General features: G+C 38.3%; 1 protein-coding gene across 1 annotated transcript in view; it reads right to left on the bottom strand.

The window, feature by feature from the left end:
• Nucleotides 1-2,559: 2,559 nt before the first annotated feature.
• Nucleotides 2,560-27,628, bottom strand: part of st6galnac3 (ST6 (alpha-N-acetyl-neuraminyl-2,3-beta-galactosyl-1,3)-N-acetylgalactosaminide alpha-2,6-sialyltransferase 3) — a 57,810-nt gene continuing 32,741 nt past the window's right edge. Inside the window, exons 3-5 of the mRNA XM_079453446.1 lie at nucleotides 27,014-27,423; nucleotides 8,646-8,753; nucleotides 2,560-5,312 (exon numbers count right to left, since the gene is read on the bottom strand). Of these exons, the coding sequence (XP_079309572.1) occupies nucleotides 5,123-5,312; nucleotides 8,646-8,753; nucleotides 27,014-27,423 (708 nt within the window). The 3' untranslated portion in view covers nucleotides 2,560-5,122. The remainder of the gene's footprint in view (nucleotides 5,313-8,645; nucleotides 8,754-27,013; nucleotides 27,424-27,628) is intronic.

A 27,628-nucleotide genomic window follows, 5' to 3' on the forward strand; every position in this document is an offset into this window, starting at 1 on the left:
ATGTAAAAAATATATGATTTCAGAAATACATGTTATTAGAATATATTACAAATGAGAAGGAAATGATTAACTGTTTAGTTCCTGCTGCTTTCTAGTTAATCACACAAGAAAATACAATAGACAGCAAAAGTAAATAAAAAAATGTAATTGTATTTTGTAACAGTCTGAATCCATCTGATCGCCTTTTAGATAAATAACAAAAATCATCTTTGGTGTGCACCAAAAAAAATGTGAAAACAACATTTACGCTTTTACACATCCGTGTCAACTTTCATAACATGCTGGAGAAATGACGATACAGTGCCTTGCAAAGGTTTCCAAAACCTTCTCATTAAATGTTAATGAATATAATCAAAATATTTTGTTCCACAAAAATAAAATTGGTAAATTGATTTAAAGAGTCACATCTGCAGCAGTAATAACTCTAGGTTTTTGGGAGAATAAATGCATTAGTTTTGCACACTGCTCAGGTGTAATTCCAGCCCATTTTCCGAGGCAAATTGGTATTTCGGGTTGGTCGGTGACCTGTGCACTATGATTTTCAAATTGGACTGAAATCAGAGGTTTGACTGGGGCATTGTGGGAAACTCACCTCTTTCACTCTTACATTGACCTAGTGTTTAGGATCACTGTCAGGGTGAAAGATTTCCATCTATTCCATTCATTATTGTTAACAACTTGCCAAGTCTCTGCTTTCAAAAATCAAATATGCTATCACCATTGAGAGCACACAGCTCTTGGACAGAATACTTTGGACATTGGTCGAAAAAGCATCATCTTGAATTAATCACAACGGAATTACTATTTTATAAAGTAACGTGTTACTGCATTCTGACCATCTTCTGTTTTGGCTAGTATAATTAGAGGCGGTTATGAACGTTATTAATATCTATGCAATATCGAAGGATTTAAATATCTCAGAAATCTGTGGTGGGCTTTTCTGATTTTGACCAATCAGGAATCACCCAATGATCCAGAACACCCTATAGCAAACACACTCTGTGGTGATGAGTTTTGCACGAACAAACACCATTCAGATTTTCTACATAAAGAATGTAGTGTTATTGAGATATTTTCAGCGCTGGATTTGTAATCGGGCATTTTTCCGTTGGGCCGATTTATTTTTGTGCCAATACGTCTCTACACTTGTAAAGCGATATGCAGCGTATAACTTTCTGGTGATGTTATGTATTTGTAAAAAAAAAATCAATCAGCAGCCCTTTGTCTCTTTTTTAAATGAAAACTCCCTGACCTCTGCGAGAATTCCCTTCAGCCAAACGCTGCAAAGTAAAACTACACAATTGTTTTAGACAGCAGCCTGACCATTATGAATTTCTGTGGCTGATGATGATGTTCGTGGCCATAGAAGCATCGGCAAGCACATAGAGGAGATTGGGAGTGAGGAGAGGGAGAAGTTAGTGTAGAGCCGACCCTGCGATATACAGAGCTGATTTCAAAACAATGATACTGCTTGATAAAGTGATAAACAAAATACATCGCAAAATTATGGGCAAATTATACATTTCACAGTGTAGCACACATGCGATACACAAACTGTAGTAAACATTATAGTATACTAAACGTTTTATACTTATGCTACAACCGATTGGTTTGTGCAACAAAACTTCAAAGCTTTCAACTTTAAAACTTAATTTAAATTAATTTGTAGGACAGCTGCGCTTGACGCTCACGTGTTGGATTATGGGACCGACAGCAGGTGGAAAAGGCGTTGGGAGCGGCCAAGAGCGTCAAAACATTGAGCTCTTCTTAACTTTATGCAAATATCAAGCGACAAACGCAGGGTGCAACCTATCGCTGTAAGCAGTAGACAAGCCAAGATTATGATGTGTAAATCAAATTAAAGGCAATTGTCTCTTTGTTAATGGAGCTGTTCCTTTGGCAAGGCACTGTATATGACTTTGGAAAGTTAAGAAAAATGGAAGGCAAAACACTCAGCAACAATCTATATCGGCAAAACAGATCCCTCTCTCCTGCCCTTAAAGGAAAAGTTCATCTCAAAATTAAAATTGTGTTATTTTTTACCTGATTCAACATGTTTTTAGACCTCCCTGCATCTTCGGAACACAAATAAAGATATTTTAGGTTACATAGACATCATGATTATAGTTGTTGTCAAGATCCAGAAAAGGACTAAAGATATCGTTAAATTGGTCCACCCGCTCATAGTAGCTCAGTTGAATTTTGTTGAAGCGACGAGAAAGCTTTATGAGCGAAAACAAAACAAAATAACAACTTTAATCTATATATTCTCCTCTGTTTTGTCAGATTATGATCCGCGTTCACGAGATCACTTCGACGCATGTGCATTTGGTGAGGGCAGACACCAGCGTTCTGACTGACAACCGGGAATCGCAACTCTGTGTTTACTTGCAGACGCATGCTGTGTATAAGCTGATCTTCGCAAAATCTCTCGTGACATTCCCGGAAATCTCTTGGATGTCACCTAAAATATCTTTATTTGCGTTCTGAAGACGCCGGGAGGACTTAAAACATGTTAAACGTCATGTGTGCGAGTTAAAATAACACAATTTTGATTTTGAGATGAACTTTTCCTTTAATCGTGTGAAGACATACGAGACAATGCAAAATAAAAAAGCTATAAAAGACAAATTACCTAAATTAAAGATAAAAGCAACAAAAAGGACACTTTGCACTGCAAAATAGAGAAAACACTTTTAAAAGCTTAAAGCACTTATAAGAAATGAGTCAAGAGCTGAGGACAGTAAAATGTGCTGAATTTTGTGGCAAATAAATGGAGATAAGTCAACATTCAAATGCTTGTGCAGAACCACAAATGCTCTGAAGATCTATGGAAAAGCATAGACTGTGATCAGATATTAAAATAAGAAAGTTCTTTCAAAGTCAAAGTAGAGGAGTGTAGGGTAAGATGTGCCACAGGTTGTCACTTTAATATAAAAAAATCGTACACAATGTTTGGTCGCAGCCATATATTCTGAAAGGGTCTGTTGCAGCTGCCTGCGATTGAGCAACCATGAAAAAAGTTAATGTTGTCATATCAAAGCTTTAGCTTTTGGAGACCTGTCTTGCGAGGCAGCATCGGAAGAACGAACTTGAATGAATGCGCCACAGTCATTTCTGGGACTTCAAGCGGATTCCGTGGGCGCGAAAGGCTTTATATGATGCATCCATGATACACATCCGGATACTTTCATGCATTCTCTTTTCTTAAGAACCAGACTTTGACGGTAATTGATGATGTACAGTGAGAACATGAGGACACAGGAGCGCTGATGAACTCCTATTGAGAAACGGCCTTAAAATATGTTGCTGAAATGATGAAAAATATAAATGATTCAGCTAGCCATTTAGACATGAAATATTCAACGTTCTAAAATTGTGGCTGTAGGGTAAAGTGTGTAAGGTGAATCGGGTGAGCTGTATCCGTGACTAAACTAACCGTAAAGTTAATCACTCGATAATCAGTTGACGTGCTAGAATATACTTGGGGTATTATTTATTGACTTCAATCTCATTTCTCGATGCCTATTAATAAACCAATTTAATTAAAAAGTGGCACAGCTTATCCCACTTTCCCCTAAATACAGCATGTGTGTAGGTAGGCATGAACAGCAGAATTTAAAAACACAAAGTAAAAAAGTGCTGTTTCCTAATCAGGTCTGCATTTTATCACATGCTGAACGAAATCAATACAAACGACAGCAAAAGATGTTCCCGGGTCAGCACTCTGAGAAATTGACCACTCTGAGTCAATTGTTAAAATGAACAGACTTTCCAAAGGCGCTGTGGCACTGCAACAGTGCTCACTCCGTGTTGGAGTGCTACAAAGACATCAAACGTTCACAGTGTCCTGGCTGAGCTGCCTGATGATAATCACACGCTGATAGGAAAACGTGTTCCGTACAGTTTAGACGATGATGAATATTCCTGTTATACGTGCAAGATGTCTCATGCTGCGCCCGATGAAGGAAAACACAACGGCATGCACGGGGGGGCGCTGCGACACGGTGGGAGGGCCCCCAGGGCGCTGCATTATCTGCTGGTTTATGTGATGCAACAGCACACGGCTACTGTAGCTAATCAAATTAACCTGCTGCTCTGACATACAGGGAAAATGTAATTTCATCTTCAGAGAATTCAGGACATCTGTGGGTTCTGGAAGAGAGCGTCATTCAAAACAAGGAAATAAGGCATAGGGAAAGTGATGGATTGGGTAGCAATGCTTTGGAAAATACGCTACGCTTCTCTCAGACACAATCTTGACAACTTCAATGAATCTTTCCTACACGTATAGTCATGTCTTCTATTTGTGGAACGCCTTCATGAACTCAAAAGCGTTATTGCAACATTTGCGCTGTTGCTTTCTGTTTTAAATGCAGATTCTATATTTTCTCTACCTCATGTCATGCCAACGCCAGGTGCTTTTTTTGTGGAACAGAAAAGGGAAATTAGAAGAATCTTCTAGAAACTATTCTCCATAGAGTGACAGTTTATAGTGAGCAGATCTGTCAAGCTCCCAAACAGACCAGAAAGAAAAACACTGGGTTTGAATGACATGAGTGGGAGTAAATAATCACAGCATTTTCATTTTTGGCTGAACTATTCCTACGTGTTTGACATTAACAAATACCTATATACTAAAAAATGTTTAAACATAGATTACAAATAAATGTTTATGTTAAAGTTCCTTAATGACCTAAAATTCACTGAAACATGTTTCGGTGTTGGGCTAAAAGGTTTGGAAGGTTGATTTCATTCCAATGGTTGTCTATGAGACAAAATACATGAACCCTTTTGCCGTTGGCGAGATCCAGAAACCTCTGATGAAGAAAAAACAGAGCATCACATTATTAGTGAATCTATTCTGTGGAGTTTGTATGTGCTCCGAGGAAAACATCTGCTACTCGACTGTCCAGATGGGTAAACGATGAGAACATGCAAAATCCAGTAGTTGCTCACGGAAATTCAACACTAGATGCATTCCAGACATCTCCTCGTGGTTAGGATGGGATACTTACTGCACTCTAACAACTGGTGCTGTGACATTGCAGTGTGAAAGATTTTTCCAGCCTTAGCGTGGCAAAGTTTTGGTGTGTTGAAGACATTTCGGTGTGTGGTCAGGTCATGACAGCTGCCACTCTGGACTGAAAAACTTGATGGGATTAGTTTTGGCCCACTTCGCGAACACAGCCTTCTCTGTGATGAAGCGATGTCCGCCGTAGGGGGCACTCTCATGCAAGAGGTACTCGGCACATTCGTCACGACTTCCTGCTTCGTAGTAGTGGTACGGCACCTTCCTGTAGCTTTCTGACCTGAAGTAACAGAGAGGATTTTAGTATATAAACTTATTTATTAAAATTAATCAAAACAAAAAAATATATATATTTGTTGATTAAAGAAACCAAATAAAAACAAAAGACGTTATGTTGGGAATACAACTTCCGTGTTTACGCTCGGGGTGCGAGAAAACATCCGTTGCCCCACCGAAAACCATTTATCTTTACCTAGAGCTGTGAACATGACAGAGGAGAAGATTCATATTTGTACTCGCTTAAATAAAGTTCGCCGGATTACAATAAACGATGTTAGTCATAATTGTGAGACTGTCAGCTGCCTCCCGACTAGTAAAATGGAGTACTTTAAACTAACTTAAATGTTTAAAAATGCATGGACAGCTTGGATGATATTGCTAGCATGTAATAAGTAACGTTAAGGCTTGATAACACTGAATGACATCATCTTTACACAGAGTTTATCAACAATTTTCAGCACTTAAATACATTTACCTTTAAACAACAAATTTGTATGAGTCTGACCAGATATCAATAACAGAGGTCCTGGTAGGACACATTTTTTACATCTGTAATATGGCTCTTATATGGAGGGTCGCTGTAAAGAAACAGACGTCACTTGGCTTTTAACAGGTATAAATATTGTTTAAATACTGAATCGGTTAATAATTGGTTGGGTTACATGATTCACCCTAAGTTGATGACAGGAACTTAAACTTTGATGTTTTTTAATAAATGTTAACGTATTCAATTACGTATTTAATAGTTTTTGTATTTGCATTTTACCTGACACATTCTTTGTATCAGTTATTATATACAAGCTTACATAATGGATCACATTTTGACTTTTAGAATATCTTTATTGTCATGTCACAGACTGCATACAACAAAAATTTTAACTGCACACAAAAAAGTACACACTAAGAACAAAGATAAGGATTACTTTTTTAATCTATATTACACTTTAATTCCCCAAAAACAAGCGCTGGTAAAGCACATTCGCTATGGGTGAATACTACTCAGAAGCTTTTCCACACCCTGAAATTTTATCGGAAATAAGTTGGCAGCACTACGTGCCTTGAGTCTATTTATCATGGTTCTGCCTCCTTTAGTCTTGATTTTCTAGTCTAGTGGCAGAATCATGACAGTACCACGTATTTTGTGTGGAGAGAAACACATTATTGTCGGTCACAACACGATATGCTTTCTCTCCGGTTTTGTCTTTGGCCTCGCCCCTCTCATTCTCTTGTTAGCTTTCCATTAGTGTTTCATTCCCCACACCTGCCTTATTAATGATCCTTTGTTAGTCTGCCTATATATTGCCCTTGTGTTTGCTGTCCTGTGTGAAAATTTTTATTACTGATGCGCAAGATTGTTTCTTTGTAGCACGAACAACCTTGGCTTGTTGGATTAACAGCACCCTTGGATTTCTTGCCTGGTTTTTGGATATTGTTTTATTATTTAGTCTTGTGTTATTAGTAAGTCTAGTTATTCTGTTTTCTTGCTGTGCCCCACTATGGGAAGTCTTTTGTTTCGTGTTTATTTTATAGTTACCTCGCTGTTACTCTCCCATCGTGGGCTTTTATTTTGTATTAAATTGTTTTGTTGTGTGCACTGCTGCCTGCGCTTGGGTTCTTCCCCACCCTCATTCTTGACACTATTGTCACTCCTTAACCTCTGACACCATGTGAAATAAAAAGACACAAATATAGTTCATATTTATTTTTTAGAATTGGAAATATTTATGCACCGTATATACAGTACACTGTAAACAATTGTTGGTTCAACTTGAAAAAATTATTTAGCAGGTTTACACATCGTCACGTCTTTCCAAATCTGCAGACTTTCTTCTGAAGAATGCTGGAACCATACAGCTTTGGCCCCCATTAATGAACAAAGAACCACAGTGACATTTCTCAAAATATCTTATTTTGTGTTCCACAGAAGAAAGTAAGCCATGCTGGTTTTGAAGCAAATATAGGGTTGAATAAATTATAATTCTATCATTCTAAACCTATTCTTCTAAGCAAAAACTCCATAGGACCATTTTCTTACAAATGAATTAAAATTTTCTCTCCCTGAAGCACCTGTTAAATTTTAATTACAAGAGTGGGGTCAATTGCAACAACAGCTTACGCATTATGAAAAAATAGACACTTCCCGGCTGAACTGCCTTTCATCAAAATGATTTCGTTGTGGCCACTGTTTTCCAATTTCGCAGTCTTTACAGGTGACTGGGAGATGCTGTGAAATGGAAATTGCTCATTGTTTTGAAGGGGGATGAATGAAAATAGACCATAATAGCTACTTTACAAGAAGGCTAATCGCATCATCATATGCTTTGCTTATTGTGTCTATCTACAGCAGGAGGGACATGAGTGTTCAAGTGCAGGCGGCAGATCCTTTTCCTATCTAGCGGCAAAACTTTGGAACAGTCTTCCCCGCACTGTCCGGGAGGCAGACACACGCTGTCAGTTTAAATCTAGACAAAAGATCTTTTAATCTTGGTTTAAGCTGCACTAGTTAGATCAACCGGAACCAGGAACACTTCCAATAATAACTGATGCATTTGTTGCATCAAAGAGTGCAGAACAGTAGTCTACTCTCAGCAAGTCTTGTCTCATTGTTCCATGGTTACTAGAGCGGGCCAGAAGCAGTCTAAGGTTACAGAGGGGGCAGGACACAGTCCATGCCCAGACCTGACAAATGCTGTGATGATAGTGCTGGACAAAGGACGTGGCGATGCTACAAAATGTCAGTCGCTATTAGATTATTAATGATAATCTTAAATCTAATTTTTTATTTTGCCTTGTTGTGCCAGCACTGTCGAGCTTGTGCAGAGGCTGCAGCTTTTGCCAGAGGGGAACTGGAATCCCCTGGTTAGGATTGGTTTCCCTCTGAGGTTTTTTTCCTCCTACAATGGAGTTTTGGTTTCCTCGCCACCGATTGCATACTGTTTTGCACTGTTTGCCTGGCTGGGGGGGCTGCTAGAATTTTATAGTTTTATTTAATTAACACTGCATGTAGGAATTTATAGTGTGTCTGATATTTGTTTTGACTTGCATAACCTTTTATGTTTTGCATTTAGTCAATGTTTTCTTGTACAGCTGCTTTGAAAATTTAAAAAAGCGCAATAAAGTTGACTTGACTGGACTTAAAGAACACTATCATTAAACTGGAGAAGAGAACTTATGGCAGTAGATGAAAGTAATGAAACTACTATTGACACGGCAATTACTACAAATAATCACCGCTCTATATTACTTCTGCAATTTTTCTTTTAAACCTCAGTAAACAGGCAGGTGAAGCTACTTTCAGGCCAATGTGGAGCTGTAGATTGAGTGCCAGTCTTACTTGCAGTACGTGTCGTTGATCATCCCGTAGACTCTGATCTCTTTGCACATGTCCATTGCCAGAATGAGTGTAAACCAACCGGTGCTCAGGTACGACCCCGACTGAATCCTGCCAATACAAAGCACCACATTGGAAAACTATTCTTCACAGGTACACAGATGCATTATTGTGTAAATTGCAATGATCTATACAAATAGTTTATTATTATTATTTATGCTTTGGCTATTAAAAATGGCACTTTGAATGATAGCATTAGTATTATAATCCTCTAACAAGTCACCTCTACTTCAAAAGAAAAATAAGGCAGCATAAATATGTATTATACAGCTGTATTACAGAAAATACTGATAATACAGAAAACCTGATGTATTGTAACATCCTCAACAGACCCTGTTATGCTAGCTTTGTACCTTTTGTAAAAAAACACAAGTTGTTCTTGACTGTGCAAAATGCTAGGGTGTTGTGGGTGGTTTTAAAGGCATTTTGGTTGGATACTGGCCAAAAATAAATGTTTCCACCTGTTCATTGCCTATACTGTAAGTCTTAAAAAAAGAATTGCTTATACATGAATGGTGTGTATGTATCACAAATGAAGGAGTAAGGAAGTAATATGTGACCCAGAAATGTAATTTTAAAGGTTACAAGCATCAACGTTTGATTTTAACTATTCATTTCACTGTGATTTCAATCTTTGACATGGCTTTACTCAAGATTATAGACACTATCTTTACATTATGTAAGATGATGCTATGTAGAAAACTGTAAATCACAAAATAAATACTTTAGCCCGGTTTTCACAGACCGGGTCACATATACTAAACATATTTTTGGCCAGTAATTATACCCTATTCATTTGCCACGAATCATGACTCAAAAACACTAAGAGTTTACTTGGCCTGAATTAAAAAAAAGCCTCAATACCTCCACAAACCTTTTAACTGTTTCACAAGATTTAAGCCCAGATTTCTTTCCATTCCCTGCAACCTTCGGTCACGAAAACCCTCCCCCGCTAGACTCTGTCAATCATCAGGACGTATTAGAGCACGTGGCCATTAAGAGAAGCTATTGGCACCTGTGGAAAAATCTATTTCCCAGGTGATTTGTAAAGAGCACCCACTTCATCAGAAAGAGCAGACTTGCTTGTCTGACGGCACACAGCAACAGTTTGATGGCTTTTTATAGTTATAGAAACGTGGAGAAATCAAAAAGAAAATTCTCTCATTATTTACTTACCTGTGTTTTTCCACATTTGTATGCTGTTATTCTCAGGTGAACCACAAAAGGAGAAATTTGGCATATCGCTTAGGATAAAGGCTTCGAGGAGAATGTAAATATCAAGGTTCAGCCTTGCCAGTTCTGTATGTCTTGAACTAGTAACATTTTTCCATGTTTATCTTGTGCATGACCACTTGGTTGTGTCTTTGTTTCTGTTGGCCATGTGCTTTCCTAGCCCTACCTTGTTTCCAGTAGCGGCTCCAGACAATTTTGATTGGGGGGTCAATGGTGGGTCCTGGTCATTTAAAGGGGGGTCTCATGAAAACCAACAGAAAATACAGTGGACACGGGTAATAACTGCATATTAATGCTACTAAACAAATAAAACAACACAGCATATCAACTACTTTGTTTTTAATTAATTAATCAATTGTAGTTTGCAAACAATATGCTCGAACTTTAATTGCCACATCCACACCCAGTGCCGCTGCTAGTCATATTGGTGCCCTAAACATAATTCCATTATGATGCCTCCCCCACCCTGAAATTTGCCAGTTTAACTTTTTATTACCAAACATATAACTCAATACCAATAACACAATAGCAGCATCGCAGTATAAAACCTAGGAACACTAAATAGAGAAAGTAAAATCTTCACAGCTTTGCTGACTTTGTAAACATATGTAGAATAGCCAACACACATTACACATTTGAAAGTGCAAACTTTTCTTCAGTAAACAGAATTAGTAGCAGCACATCCACATTTCTTGGTGCCTTACGCACAGCGCGTGGTAGCGGCGGCGCTGGCCACACCCATGACAGAAAACATATTTACAATCCAAACGAACTACGCGTGTATGATTTAAATTGAGGCTGTCTTGGTTTCTCGGCTGGGCAATGGATTAAATCCCCAGTTAAATCCTCTCCGCCGTCAGGATTCCCACCATCTGTGCCCGCTGTAGCGCTCGATGAGGCGCCATTTCTTTCCATCTGCTCACCTGTCTCCTCCGCTCTTTTTTAGGTATGACAAAACGATCCATTTTTAGCTTCAAGAAAAGTTCGTAGCAGCTCTTGCGGTCGCGCGACAGCGCCTTGAACGCAATGACACAAGACGCAGCGGCAGCAACGTTCATGGGGCGTCGCATTGATTCTGATGTTTATATTTTTTTATATGTCGATTAAATTATTAATTATTATTGTTCTGCGTAGTTTGAAGAGAACGATTTTTAAATCTTTATCCCGGATATATATTTTAATATATATCAAATATTTTTTAATCAGGAAGGGGTGGGGGGTCTAATGGGGGGTCAAGGCATTTTTTGGAAGGGTCTTGAGACCCCCCCTGGCGCCGCCACTGCTTGTTTCCCATTATCACGCCCCCTTGTTTAGCTCCTTAATTGTCCTCGTTTACCTGATCACGCTCACCTGTTTTGTAGGTGTACCTTCCTCTATTTATTGTGTTCTCTTCTCTAATCTCCTTGCCAGTTTGTTGCTTGCTGCTACACGTGGTAGCTTGTAGGACTCTTTGGTCTGGTTGTTCCTACACGTTGCACCAGAGAGTCCTTGAGTGTTTTGACTATTGTTGGTTTTTTGATAGTTTCTTTCTGAGTATTTCTAATAGGTTTAAATTTTTATTGCATTTTTTTCATTCTATATTTTTGCTTTTAGCCGTGGTCGTGTATTTCTTTTGTAAATTAAGATCTAGGTTCATTTCCCCAGTTTTTCCTTGATGCTTTGGATCTAGGTTTACACTTAGGATTGATAGCTTCTGGTTAATATCTTAAATATATATCCCTTTGTTCTTAGGTTTCTGCAACCGGTTTTTATATTTTATTGCCAATAACCTTTTTTCTCTCCATTGCCTTATTCTAGTTGAGTTTACCTTCTCTCCTGTCTTGTTGTGCTACCCAGTCCTGCAACCTAAATCACAGTCTGCTGGTTCCCTGGGCCTGGCAGCGAGACTGGTCATTTGCCTGTGAACGTCTAGCTTTTGGTTCACTGACCACTCATTGGGTCTTTACAATAACTGTGTGCCCTGTGCTGCCCCTGCCTCATCCGATCCCTAGCCGGTTCCCTTCTTCTGCTGGTTCCAGCGGCTTTCTAACTTGTTGGTCACTGGTCTACTGCTTCGTCAATAAACTGTCTCAACTTATACTGTGTCTGCCTTATCTCATACAGATCATAAGTGTAATTCTGTTACACAGCTCTTTTATTTCATTGACCATTCATATTGATTTGTTATCAAATGCCAAAATGACAAAGTTGCATAACAATGTATTCCATTCAACTTTTGAACAATATTGTAATTGTTCTGAACCCTTCCATTTCTTTAGCTCTTTTTCTTTGGTTATATGGAAAAGAGATTGGCATACAAATAGGGATGCACCAATATGTAAATTTTGTCCAATGACGATACCGATGATTCTTTAACATTGGAAGCCGATAATATATAGGCTGATATACAGTATCTAGATAATAATATAACATTTCCTAAGACTGAAACAAAAGGCAAAAGTGGACAACTGCTTTTATATGAAAACAAGGTAACTGTTAGTTCTCATTTCCCCCTGAAAATCATGTACCAAGCCTACTTTACACTAACGATTATTATTTTTCTTATTCAACAAACAAATTATGGCTGTTCTTCCTGAGTAACACAAAAACATTTGTTCTGAATAGCCACAAGTCTAACAGGTCACAAGATAGAAAGCATTCAGACAGCAAACAATATGCTTTTGTTCCTATAATTTACACATTCATAAATATCTACATACTGTACCTACATCGACAATGCTAATAGCAGGACAGTACAGATAGTACTGAATTTTAATATATCGGTATAATATATATATATAATAAAGCTATAATATATCGGCCTCATTTTTTTTATTATCGGCCGATACCGATATGGCCGATGATTTATCATGCATCCCTTCATACAACTATCCATAGAGAGCAAATGAATAACAAGGACTTTTATTTTGAAATCAAATGTTTTGGGTCGGTCAAAGAAATATGTATGTAACATATAAACGAAAACATTTTACCAGCAGTAAGATATTTAAAAATCTGGTATAAAATATTTCCTAAAGCTAAAAATTGTACTATACATGTCAGCAAAAGACTAGCATTAATGCCTACCAGCCTGGCCCAAATAGACATGCACAGCTATTTTTTTTATTTTATTGATTAAACAAGGTTTAATGGTCCACTTCGGCTGACTAATACAGCTAAACGCTACTTTCCTAAGATGTTTTAAACAATTTCTTCCCATGGGACGAGTTCTTATATAGCCAGAGGGGAATGGTAGAGCTGGCTAGTGCTTTTATGCTGCACCAATTTATCTTTGTGAGGGAACTAAGTATGGTCATTATTACCTGACACATTAAAGAAGACAGACAGCTCCTCGAAGCTAAGGTTGTGTTTACTTTCATTTCAGCAAGATCTATTAATAACCCAGAGGCTGTCAGCAGTTGCTAGTAAATGCTGCTCCTTTAGTAAGTGCACCAGCTCTTGTTTATATAAGTGGTTTTGCTTGGTCAGCAGTACAACTCCTTCCATATTAATCCACAAAACAGCTAATGGTGGCGTACATGTTTCCTGTCTTCACGTCGATATACAGACGGCACGTCAATCTTTCCTTTGACTGGCCGCAATAAACTCTGACCTCAACTGCTGCTTTATTGTGTGAGATCAATACAAAGGCAAGGCTTGATTTTTTTATGCTGCAGTGTGATTGAAAGAAAATGTCTTCTTGTCAAGATGAATTTTTATTATGGTGTATTTTTTATTGTTGGATATGGTAGAAAGGCGACTCTAAGGTTTTGGAGTAGGGGTCAAGGGAATTTTGAAAGTAAGAATTACTTGGCATATTCTGTCACTTTGTAATGACACTGGAAATCGGAATTCGGTTAGTTTAATGTTTCTCTGAATAGTGGCACAATATAGTGCAACCCAAAAAAACTACAAGTGTATCATCGACTCATGCCATTTATTATGATATGGAGTTGAATGCTTTTGGTTGAGCTGCCAACACATGATAAATAATGTTTCAGTTTGCTTTAAGTGGTTCTTATGATGATAATTTTTTTCTGTGGTAAGCATATTTTTTCAGTTCATTCCAATGGAAGAGTTGTGCTTTAAAAAAACTTGTAAATGTAAAAAATTGGGGGAAGACAATGTGCCCTGTGCTGTCACTATTTACTCAGCTGTCCAATCAAGAGTGCAGGAGGGGCGGGACAAATATCACACCAACCTATCATTACATCGTACTTGTACAGCCTTATGTTTGTGTAGAACGACTGTAAAACAATGCTGGAGTTATTTGATTTCTGTCTGTTTGAAGTAATGAAATCTAGTGATTTACAAATGGCACATGGTTTGATAGTTTAGGATTAGTTGGTCATGCTGCAACAGAGGTACACCTGCCTACAACTGTTCTGAAACCCCCACTCACCCACCACCTACACCACAACTCCAAAAAACAGTTTATTTAGTCAATAAGAGAGCTTTCAAGCAAGGGGTACATTTATAAAATGTAAGCTAAAGAATGGCTATTCCTGTAGGTTTAAAATCATAGTCTGTCTTAGCATGGTGACAAATTCTCCTAAGAAATCTAGACAGGCATTAGTTTTGTTTGTGCATTGCATAGAGAGTGCTCTATGAAGTTTTTAAGAGCTATCCAACTTATTTTTGGCATAATGGTGGCACCGCCATCTTTGAGTTGTTTGTGTTTAGACTTCTGGTGAGCCACTATAGCTAGTGGCAGTCATATTGCGAGTGAGAGAACTGCTTTCTTTTGACTGGCTAGTTAATATTTATTATGGAACCCAGAGGTACAGGCTTAATGTGAGCATTTAGACGTTGCCATAATAGCCGGTACAAACGCAAAAAATGTTTACAAAACATTTGCTTTGACCATAATACATGCACAAGAGCTGAATCTGGATGTCGCGCACCGCATGATCTGCATCCATTATTCATTATTTTAGCCTACTGGATGTCCTTTCTACTGGACAACTGACCTACTTGCCTACTATAACTAATAAACTATTACTAACATATATTAATAAACGTTCAAAGGGAGGAGTTTACGGGGAGAGTGACACTAAATGTAAAATATCAGATACTAAAACTGTATGCAAATAGTGGTATATTGATATTAGCAGCAGTTCAAATTTTGCTGTTAGCATTTTTATATGTATTTTGCAGTTAAAAACTTAATAGGCTAAAACAAACCTACCTACCAGAGGATCGCAGTTGCATGACTAACAGTTACAGGACTTGCCCTGTCATTACATTACCTTTTCATTAATTTGGCACATTTAACATTTTGTCAACACACCACACAGTAGGCTACTGCTAGCCTTTGCCAGGCCATGGTACTAGGATAATTAAAGCTAAAGCAAGCAAAGGAGAGAATGAACAACATGAAATATTGTCTTTATTTAAGAGACATAGAAAAAGACAGCTATTGGTTAGGATGTTTTGAGTTGTTTTAGTTGTGATGGATGCTGCAGCTCGGTGGAGACCTGCGATATAAGAGTAACCAGCCATTTCCATTCTTCGGTTATTAGTTGTAAGGATGCAGGAATGCTTTCTCCACTTTGACTGGTATTCACCTCCGCTTTTAAAAACACAAATTCATGGTCTGTCATGTACACATTTCGACTGACTTAACCACTGCATGTAACGTTACTGGGACATCTGTGCTTTTATGTTTTTGCACCGTCAACTCCGAGAGAGAATACGAAGTTATTGAATAAAACTTCATATGATATATCAGGCCACTTCATCCTCCCACTGTGTATATATCGCTGGTGTGATATCAGGAATCAGAGCTGTTTTAAAAGAATTTTGAGCGTGCTCCCGCGGCGACACACCTACATTGTTTTCCACCGGCCGGCTAATAATATGGAAGCCTTAACACAAAAAGGAAGTACGTCACATCATTTACTTCCACGTTCTGAGTCATGATTGCTCAATCTCAGCAGTGAATCAGACCTTAAAGGAACCATGCAGAAATAAAGTGACCTCAGAGAATATTATCCAAACTCGCAATCTTGACAAGTTGAAGTCTCACATTTCCATGCAATGGGAAAATTCAAATGCTAAACACGACTGAGTCAAAAAGCATGAACTAATTTATCTTCCCACTGCCTTTTTCCACTTTGGATACTTCACAGAAGAAATTTCATCAGCAGAAAGACGCATTCATCTATGAAGAACTCCGATCTGTATCAGCCCAGAGAAACAGAATTGCATGATTTTACCCTCTTTCATGGTTGGAAATAGATCTAATGTCTTTAATGTCAGCTTCATTTCATCTGAAGATGGCTTGTGCATTTAAAGCAAGGAGAAATATATCTTGATTTGATTTACTGTGAAGTTACGCCGATTCATTTTAAGCAAATTTTGTATCAAGGCATGCTAAAATCAATAACAGTCAAAGATGCTCGTTGCGCGAATATGAAAAACTGGGTTAAGCCACAAAGAAACAAAAATGTAATCTGTTATACACATCTAAACAAAGAATATAATAATATATCATGTCATTTATATTATGTAGAATTTACGTGTATGCTCTCTGTACATAAAGTTTACATTCTTATATGCCTTCTGTACTTAACATCTTATGTGCCGTTTATCTGTGCAACAGTTATAGAAAGATGTACATTTATGCAAAAATCTCTCCACTGATACGATCTGCCGATTCTAAAGATTCAATTAATATTTCGTGATGTTCTGAATACTTTTAATATTGAACATCAAACTGCTGATGTTTCTTAACGTTTTCTATATACAGAGCACAAATTAAATTGCATTTTCCTGTCCTCTTTTGACAGGATATATCGGCCCTGATCATCAGCTGTTTATAAACTATTGGCTGCTAACTGCTTTTATCAATGAATACTAATTATTTAACAGAACATTCATATTGTGAACTAACAATTGGATAACACATTTTATATTTACAGGTTTTCATGATCAAGTTTTATTAATATGATATCCCACTTATTTTCAGTCAAATAATCATGTCAATTAATTTTTGGTTTATATTATAAAGACTATCCACGGGAAATTGATCCTGTGTTATGGAAAGACAACTGTCTTTTTTAATGTTACTGTTAAATGCAGACACAGTGTATTCTTTGTATCATTGACACATCAAAACAAACAAACAAAAAGACTCTACAGAGACAGACATAATTTACATTTTTAGATCAAATATCAATCTTTCAGGGCTAAATTGTCTTTGCAGAACTACAAATCTAATCAGGGCGTAGCTGTATTTGCTGCAGGGAGGAATCTGAGCGAGCAAAATAATGAACAATGTCAATATTTGAATTCTGCTCACATCCCATCTGGGTAATGTCTCTTTCAAAGGCTACAGGATCTGTGATAATAGGCGAAGAATGATGGGTTCTTTCGCATTCATTATAGACTTTCATTCCCTTGCTCCATTCATATGGCTTTCCGGCAGTACCTGGATTTGTGGATTATAAAGCCATCCGTCCTACACAAGGTTGATTCAACAGAATATTCAGGTGAATACACAAATGGTGGAGCCTCGGGAAGCAGTCTGTGGATAATGGGAGGTCATTTCTGCTATTTTGCTGACATTCAGCCAAAGGATCTGAAATTACAATGGCTTCTAAAGAGGAGAAAATGGATTTTCGAAACCCCGTGCGCATCCGGTAATACGGCAGATAGGTCTGGGGAAGTCAATATAGAATATATTTAGCAAAATTATGCAGAGCGACTTATGCGCAAACAAGCAAAATAACAAAAGCAAAAATAAACGAAAAGATAAGCACATCTTAAAAATCCTGCACGCGCATTCCGACTGCAAAGTGTATGCTCTAGAAGTAGTCTATGAAATAGGGGATTATAGTTGAAATACAGATCAAAGCTATTGCCTGGGCAGATTTCAGAGATTTTCATGCTATTAATAAATAAGTCTTTGTACATTTTACTGTGGTTACATATCATAAACTAGAACATGCTTCGCATGAGTCTAACTACTGTATCAATTACTCTTTATAAGCTTTGGATTTAAAAATGCATCAGTGAAACCATATGGGTTTTTTAATTCAGGAGATTTAATGCAGCTGGCGAGGACTGCCCTGTTCTCATTTCATTCTCTATTTATAGGTGTAATTCAAACACACCTCCATGCTTTTGCTTCCAGCAGACGTATTATGAAGTAAACTTATGAATCATTAGTAGCTGTCACTGTTAATGAATAAAATATAGCCAAGAATGAGAACTTTGAGAAAAGTAGGCACATTGTCTATCTGGGCTTTTAAAAAGTCCACTTGGTGTATTTAAACACAACGTGTATTAAGTCAAATTAATTCCAATCAAACAGTCAGCAGATCTCATTATCCCTAATGACATTTGTCACATTATATTACGTGATGTGCAGGTGCAACCGGCAATATAGTTGCGAAGGGATCTGATTGAATTACACACAGAAAGGCTGACTACCAATGCTTTCCTGAGGCGCTCTTTTGACTACTTGACAACTGTTGAGAGTAGTCTGATTGAATTGTAATTGAATGCACAATTTAAAGCCAACAGTAAAATAACAATGATTAAATGGATAGTCTCAGGATTGGCCTGCATGAAACCTCATCTGGAATTGTAGCCAAAAAAGATGTATTACTGGGACTGCACATCTGTGGATTCTTACATTCATGTTTTCTATTTGTTCTATTTTGCCTGTTAAGGTTTTCAGGTATAGGTTACTGACCAATTACTGATGGAATAGAATAGATATTTTATAATTTTTTTATGAAAATGTATTAAATATTGGGGTCTTGTACATTTTATCTCGTGTCTTGTTAGTTTATTGTATTTTAAGCAAAGTCAATTCAAAAAGTATTTGGGTAATAATAGGGGTTTTGAAAATGTTTAATCTTTCATACCTGAGAAGATTAATACTTTATTATGAACTATAATAGTATGTTTAAGCATAAAATAACACACAACAGAGGCGACATCTGCAGAAAATGTCAGGTTTGCCCAAAAGTGTAACAAATTCTATGGTTCTATTCTGCTATGGTTGAAAAGCAAAGTGCAATTCACAAAGTCGAGTCTTAGATTATTAATACACTGTCAAAGAAGGTGCTTCACTATGCCATACAAGAAGGTGCCTCACTGTGCCGTACAAGAACCATTTTGGAATGGTTCCTTAAAAAACCTTTAACATCTGAAGAACCTTACTGTCTCACAAGATTCTTTGTAGTGGAAAAGGTCCTTTACACTATAAACAAAAGCAAGAACTTTTGAGTGAATGGCTCTTTAGGAAACTGAAAATCATTCTTCTATGGCATACCTGTATACCTTTTGTAGCATTTTTTAAGAGCGTATCTGCAATGACTTAACATTGTGCGTTTGCATCAGCCCAGAGGTCACGGCAGTGGTACCAACAAGCTAATGTGACAGTGTGATTTAGGAGGCCTGTCTCCGGTTATCAGCACATAGTTTACCAGGCTACCCCAATACATGCACAGGACAACAGCGAACCGGTAAAGGTGCGACATTTAAGATAAAAGAGCTCAGTGTGGAAGATTCAGCAGGGCCTCACACACTGGTCAGTGTCCTTCTCTCGCCTCTGAGCTTTCAAATGCACAAGTTAGTTTTGCAACGGGTTTATTGCGAAGTTAGTAGCATAGGTGAAGGCGGGAAGATTTTAAACTGCAGTGACAGGTTTGAGAGGTTGTAGATGCCTATTTAAGGTTGCAATTCCAACCTGAATCTAGGAAAACGTGTAAATATGTGCTATGGATTTGTATCTGTCAATGTATTTTACATTAATTCCAATGCCAGTTTACACATTCGTGACTATTTTTCTGCAACTTCAAAATTCAGAAGACAGATTTGTGAGTTTCGTCCAATAGTGCAAATCTCAACATTCAACTCCAGTTTTTTATTTTACATGTTTTCACATAGGAGCTGTGAGTGTACAGGTACAAATACTTACTTTTAGAAGTTCACAAATTAAAATCATGCTCTCAAGATTCGATACTGATTTACATACATAGGTACAGACACACAGACTGTAAACGTGTTAACGTATTACCTTGAAGGAAATGTGGAAAGACTGGGGAGTCAAATATGAAGACAAAAATAAAGAAGCGAGAGAGAAAGGTCAGACCAAATGTAAAAAGAAAGAAGAGTCAAAAATGGTCAGCTCCAACTCTAGTTAAGCTGATAAAGGATGTTTAATTTTCACTCTATTTAAAACCAAGAGATCTTTATCAACCACAGCACAATTCGAGAAAAACGAATATTTAATTGCTTGGATTAGTGAGTCAGAGGACTGTGTAGTTATCAGTACAGAGGTTTGTGTCATCGCACTCATTGTGCAGTGGTGCTAATGAAACTCGTCTGATGTCCTGCCACCAAATGAGCATGTGTCCTTTTTATAGAGGTAGAACAGAACATGAGAGTAATGAATCAGATAGTATAATTATGTAGCTCTTGTATGGTCTGCTATAATTAAAGCTTTAACTCATAATAACAAGCACTCTTTGCATACTGCGCTGCACCTCCTTTATCACTGTGCTTCAGAAGACAAACAAAGATGTCTTTATTCTAAACAAACTATTTACATTTCCTGAAGGAAAGTTCTAAGTTTAGATTTTAGGCTCTGATTGCACATCAAGTTGTGTATGAGAGCAGCTTTGTTGTCATGAAGCTCAGCATGGGTCTTATTTTCAGTTAACTGTGTATAAGAGTAAACACAATATCATCCCATAACCACAACCATCCTCAACCTTCAATTCATCACGTGCCGTACATACATACAGTATGTGAAAGACCACTGCTGATCGCAGGCTGATAGGCTGACACTAAGAATATTGGACTGTCTTTCATTCATTTCCCCTGCTGGTTCACACCGCTGCCTGATTGATGGATCGCACCAGTCTAATGAGACAGAATTGGAAATTTGGGTGTACTCATAGGGTTTCGTTTTTTTGACATCCATTTGTTTAACAGACATGAGACATCAAAACTGGATTGGTGTGTTAAGTAGTGTTTGCATTTTCATGAACAACAATACTCTGACACTAGCACTTCAATATGGGGCAATTCTCACTTCAATCTAGTTGTTATTAGCATGCCTATTATTCCGTATCGGCTGTTTATTAGTACTTATAAAGCACATATTCTGTATGCAATGCATCCCTAATCCTACCCAATACCTTAACCTAACAACTACTTTAATAACTATTATTAATAAGCAACAAATTAAGAGTTTATTGGGGGAAAAGTCGTAGTTAAGGGTTTGTTAATAGCGAGAATTGCCACCTATACTGAAGTGTGACCCTGATAACTATTAAAACTAGTGCATTAAACGATGCAAAAAATCTTTCACAATTTATAAAAAACAAAATCACGCTGTCGTATAGACCGATCCAGAGCATCCCAAACATGCTCAATGGGTGACATATACGGTGAGTCTGCTGGCCGTGAAAGGGCCTGTTCATTCAAAATGTCATCAATAAAATGAATCCGGGTGTTCGTTGTCCATAACATACGCCTGCCCATACCCTAACCCCACCGCCACAATGCACCGACAACGTTGACATCAGCAAACCGCTCACCCAACCCCCATATGCCCTGTACAGTGAAAAAAAATGGGATTCGTATGTGAAGACAACACCTCTCCAAAGTGCCAGACGCCATTGAATGTGAGCATTTTCCCACTCAAGTAGGTTAAGAATTGCAGTCAGGTCGAGACCCCGATGAGGACTACGAGCATGCAGATGAGGGGAAGATGCTGGATGTGGTTACGCGTGGTCTGCGGTTGTAAGGCCGGTTGGATGTACTGCCAAATTCTCTGAAACGCCTTTGGAGACAGCTTATGGCAGAGAAATGAACATTCAATTCAAAGGCAACAGCTCTGGTGGACATTCTGCACATTTTTGATTGGCCTTTTATTCTGGCCAGCCAAAGGCACACCTGTGCAATAATCATACTGTCTAATCAGCATCTTGATACGCCACACCTGTGAGGGGGATGGATTATCTCGGCAAAGGAGAAGTGCTCACTAACACAGATTTAGACAGATTTATAAACAATATTTGAGAGAAATAGGCCTTTTGTGTACATAAAGTCTAAGATCTTTGAGTTCTGCACATGAAAAATGGAGGCAAAAACAAAAGTGTTGCATTTTTTTATAATTTTGTTAAGTGTAATAAGTTCCATGCAAAGTCCGGCTTTGGCTTTATTTGGGCACCACCAATGCCTGATCAGTTTTCAAACCTTTTACAGAGGAACTAATTTGTTTAGGGCTGAAACATAATACTGAATCTGAATTGAGTAACATAAGACCGTATATGCTGCAGTTGATGCTGTAAAGAAATGTATACACTAAAATGCAAAACTCTTTTTTTGTTACATTACTGTGAAACATTCACAAACTCATAACAAATTTGGGTAGACCTAAAAAAAAACTTGGCCTGTTAATTCATACGTATGTTGCAACAGGAAAAAACAATGAATCTTTACCATGCATTTACATATTACTACATTGAATCCCCAGCAGAAGTTGAACACAACCAAAGCGTGAAATTGGTGCAACGTCGGAACGCCAGTGGGAAATGAGTTCTGTTGAGCTGAAATACGCTAAAAGTACTCTTACTTCATCTCTGTTGAATGCAAGATGCACACAATAAACAAGTTTCACATACTCAAACAATGCAAACTTCTCAGTTTGATTGAATATATGATATCTAAGGCTTTCAAAAACACTAAGGCCAAACTTGAATTAAACTATACCCGTAAGTCACTTTTAGATACAAGCATCTGGAAAATGAATAAATGTACAACGTAATGCACAAAATCACATCCATACAACCACATCAAGCTTTTGCATTGTGCAAAAATCTGCAGCTGTGATTTTATTCTACATTAGCATCAATTTAATGCCTCCCAACTACGAGGTCCTATCCCAGGTGTTAACTGTAAGTGAGGCAGCTTCTAAAATGTGATTTAAAACTACGGTTTTGTTGCCAAATGTTTCCGGACATGCAGATCTGCTGTATTAAGGCTGATTTATTGCAGATATTACACACACATCTGTTCATGGCCACACACTAAAACACACTCTGATTTTCCCTATGCTGTAAATGCTCGCATCGCCTTGTCTGGATATAGAAACGGCAGGACATCATGACCAGCTCGCTTTTGTTCTAGAGGAGTTGGATGTTGGATAAAGGATAATCCACTCTCCAGCCCTCTTTAAGAATATCTTTTATCAGTAATATAACACAACAGCATTAGCGCTATCATTTGGGGATTAGTCTTGAAAGGCAGAACCATCGCGGAGCTTCAGTCGGACTGATCTAATGTAATCTAAGCCTCTTCATGAAAGAGATTTTGGGGATAATTTTCGGAGAGCAACAGTGAACCTGCTGTCTCGGTGAGCGCTCATCTTCAAATGAAACATTCATGAGGGTTTTATGTTATGGTCTGATGAGTGTAATGAGTAATATCAACAGCTGATTAATTCCCGCACTATGACTGCACACTGCGCCAGACTCATTAGCACACAGTGAGTGCTCTTCAGAACTCAAATAACCTTGAGAGTCCATTGATTTCCTATGATGAAATCTCACCTTTGCTACTGATGGGATGTTGACGACAACACGAAGACGATTTCGGCTGATCTTCCTTCCTTAGAATTCTGAGCTACTGTATCAAAGTAAAAATGATACTTTTATACTTCTAAAACCAGTGTGCACTTTGTTCCTTTAACGCAATAGATCATGATTAATGAGTTATATATTCACAGAAGCATCATCTAAAAGGTACTGTGATAAGTGGATACAAAGTTAGATATGTTAAATTTTTGTGCTATTAGTTAACATGAGTAAACGCATAGTGTTTCGGTATTTAATAATACTTGTTAATGTTAGTCAATGTCAATACAGTGATTCATGTTCACTAATCACTAATGTTGACAGTGCTTACAGTGACAATGTTTGATTTTAATAATGTTTTAGTATATGCTGAAGTTAAAGTGGATTTATAATAATAAATGCTGTAGAAGTATTGTTTATTTTTAGTTGAAGTTTGCTTATCCATTAACTAATTAGCACCTTATTGTAAAGTGTTATACATTTTATTATCAAACCTAGAGGGAAATGTTAGTGCTCAGAGATTGCTCTGTCATAGCTCTTGCGATATGGTGCAGTCCTAAAGGTTATTTTCGTAACCTTTGAAACTTTGAAAATGATTCTGTTGATTGAAATCAAATAAAATATTGACCTAAAAATCTTTGGAAAAACGGACTAAATGAAGAATTTTAATATCTTAGAAATAAACTGAAATAAGTTTAAAGCTCTACAATTATAATAATAAACCAAACTAAAATGCATTAATATCTTATATAGCAACATAAAAATAAACAAATGATAAAATGACAAAAGCATACCAAAATTGCTGAAACTTAATTCACATAAAAAACAAATATCTAAATATCAAAGCTAATTTAAAATATAAATCAATCTAAAAACAGTTTCACTGCCATTGGTTTAAAGTTTTACTTTTCACAAACCAATGGCCATGCAGTTTTCACTGCTCTATTGAAAAAAGCTTCAATCATCAGAGAAAAAGAAGTTCCCCTTCAGTTGGTCTCTCGACGTTGTGTAGAGAGACTGACTGGGGTTTGATCTTGAGAACCTACCTTCTCCGAGATAATTCATTCTAAAACGCCAATGGGCTTGGCGAATGGCACGCGCACGCCAGTCTCCGCCCCGTACATACGGGTATAAAGGAAGATGGCGGCGGTCATTCACTCATCCTTTGTTCTTCGGAACCTGTGTTTGGCATGCTGTCAAATACTCTACTCGACTTCGAGAATTTTGCTGGAATCTGCTGGACTTATGACGCGGAGTAGTGGACTTCTCCTTCTCGGTGGACTTCCCCTGGGCGTTTCGGCAGAAAGCTACAGACCTTATGAGGTAAGTTCCAGCGGCTACGAGCATGTCTCGCAGTTTCATGGAGGCACCACCCTCCCCGAAACGCTTGCGGCTAGATCCAGTACCATTCTTCCCGGAGGTGCATGACAAGCTCACAAAGTCCTGGAATGCGCCCTTTTCAGCGCGTTTCAGGCCGGAGGGCTCGGTGGCTGTGACTTCCCTGGATGGTGGGGCGGTTGAGAGGCTATGTTGACGTCCCCCAGGTAGAGCGTGCAGTCGCGGGCCACTTCTGCCCGCAGACGGCTGCCACTTGGAGGGGTCGACCTAGACTCCCGTCCAGAGCATGTAAGCTTCTTCGACACTCGCTTAGGGTGCTGCTGGACGAGCCGCCTCCGCTCTTCATGCCATGGCGGTCCTCCAGGTTTTTCAGGTGAAAGTTTTAAAATCCCCACGTGGAACCAGTTGCAGCCCATGTCCTTAATGCCCCCGGCGTTTAGGGCAGACTCCTGGTTTGGGCGTACGCCTGCGAAAGCGCCTTCTTCCCTCATCAAGTGAGACTAGTGCGCTATTTTAACCTCCCTACTTTCCCCTCTCGCAGCGAAGTATAGGCATTCTATCCATCACTAAGCATTGGCACTTGGTAACAGACTGAGCGGAGCCGTCTGTTGGAACCAGGTCCAGTATAGGTAGAGTCATCCCTACTCTAGTGCCCCATACGTAGTGACTCCCCTCTGGGTCGTCCCGTGTGTTGAATTCCTCACTCCTGATTTCCCGATTGGTGAATCTGTGACCTCCCCGCCGGTGGTAATCCCACCTGGATTTGTCCCCCTACTCCATCAGGGAACGAAGGTTACAGACGTAACCAAGACGTTTTCCCAATAGTGTCCGAAGTATCGGTAGAGAATGTATTGAACCGTGGTTCGTTTTGAACCGTGGGTGAGCTGTATTATTGCATCCCTAATGTTTATACAAAAAGTGACCAACAGAACATTTCTAAACAAATTAAAATGAACAAATATCTTTAAGATTTAATGATATATCTTAAATTAAAAAACTAAATTAAAATCTGAAACCCCAAATTGACCATGGTTTAAAACAAAAACATGGATTTACTACAGTTAAAACAAAAAAAAACATGGTTTTCGAAAACCATGACATATAACATTCTATAGTAAATCCATGGTTTTGCTAGCAGTAATAAATTAACAAAAAAAACCCGGTAACTATACTTTTACCACAAAAAAACATTTTCGTAAGGGGTGCTTCTGGACCAGTGTTTACATCTTCGAAGTGGTCTTTAAAATGAAATGTATAAAATAATAATCTGGTAAAATAATCTGGATTTGGTTTAATTTGATTAGATTTATGATTTTTCTTTTTTATGGGAATGAAAAGAGTTGATTCATAGGTTGATTCCCTTATAAAGTTAACATGGCATATCAATACTTAACTTAATACTTACATATCAATAGTTAAAGGAGTTATCGGATGAAACCCCAAATGTTTCTGTGTTTAAAGGGTCCCTGGTGCATCTAGCAACCCAGAAAACGTGAAAAGAACCCAGTAAGTTTTTTTTGGTGTGCCTTTCCCTGCAAGCATGTGAGCAATCGAGCCGTTCAGATTTTTGCTCTTGTTGTGACTTAAAAAGAGGATCTTATTATTTAGTTACCGCCCCTTAATCTACACTACTCCACTCACCACGCTGCCGCCATTGTTGTTTTCCCAAGCGACAGCGGTGTACGTGATGCCATGGCTAAAGTTCGTGGACAACATACAACATGCAATGTAGTCACTGCACAGAGTCTCAACCTCCGACAGTGGATGTATTTTATTTTAATTTGAAATCCATCAGAAACTATGAGTAAAAACCTGCTTATTTGCGTGAATCAATTCAAGCCGGAGTGCTTTATCAACATGGGACAGTACAAACAGGATGAGCTTCAAAGTTGTTCCTCAAGAGTGATTGAGACCAACTAAACGAAACAAAGCTGCCGATGTAAGTAATATTTATCAACAGTCTGAATTTACGTAAATGCACCGTATATATAGGCAGATGCTTTCCACTCTCTATAAATGTGTGTGCTTAAATGTTATGCAGTAACATACACATACACATAACATCATAACATTCGGAAACCAAGCCAGATTAACTTCTGACTCTATATTTACAGTATATAACATTACAAACATGCTACAGGATAACCAACATGCGCTTACCTGTCTTTCCCAGTCTCCTTTTTAAATACAGTGTCGCAGTAATTCATGCGCTCCTCCGTGGTGACATAAATGCGAGCATGCGGGTAGTTTTCCACTGCCTGCTTCAGCATGTTGTACACAATTCCCTTGCCATCCTGACGCATGTTGCGTAAGGGTCCCCACACCACATAGACGGTCTCATTCCCCTGACCGAAGAAGTGCTGGGGCTTTTGGATTAGCAGAGGAACACTGGTGTGCGACACCACCCTGAGGTCGGTCCTGCGGCCCACGTCCCTCTCGAAGCCACGTGTGGGTGCGTTGTTCATCCTCCATATGCAAGAAGACTGGTCAACGTCAGGCCCAGCTTCACGGCCCAACATCTGGCCAGAGCTGGACACTATACTGCAAACCTCACAATGGAGCTTCAATGGCTGGAGGAGAGAAGATAATTTTTCCTGATGAGCATCAGAAGAGCATTTAAATAATCCATAATAACTTCTGCGTAAGAAATGTACAACGGGGATAAAGAGATTTTATTGTATCACCGCTAATTTGTGGCCCTGCCTATGAAAACTCAGCTACCCTCTTAAAGAAAAAGGTGCTTCGATGCCATAGAAGAACCTCGTGTTTTGTGTA

Source organism: Barbatula barbatula (assembly GCF_947034865.1).
Source record: "Barbatula barbatula genome assembly, chromosome: 3".
Lineage (NCBI taxonomy): Eukaryota > Metazoa > Chordata > Actinopteri > Cypriniformes > Nemacheilidae > Barbatula > Barbatula barbatula.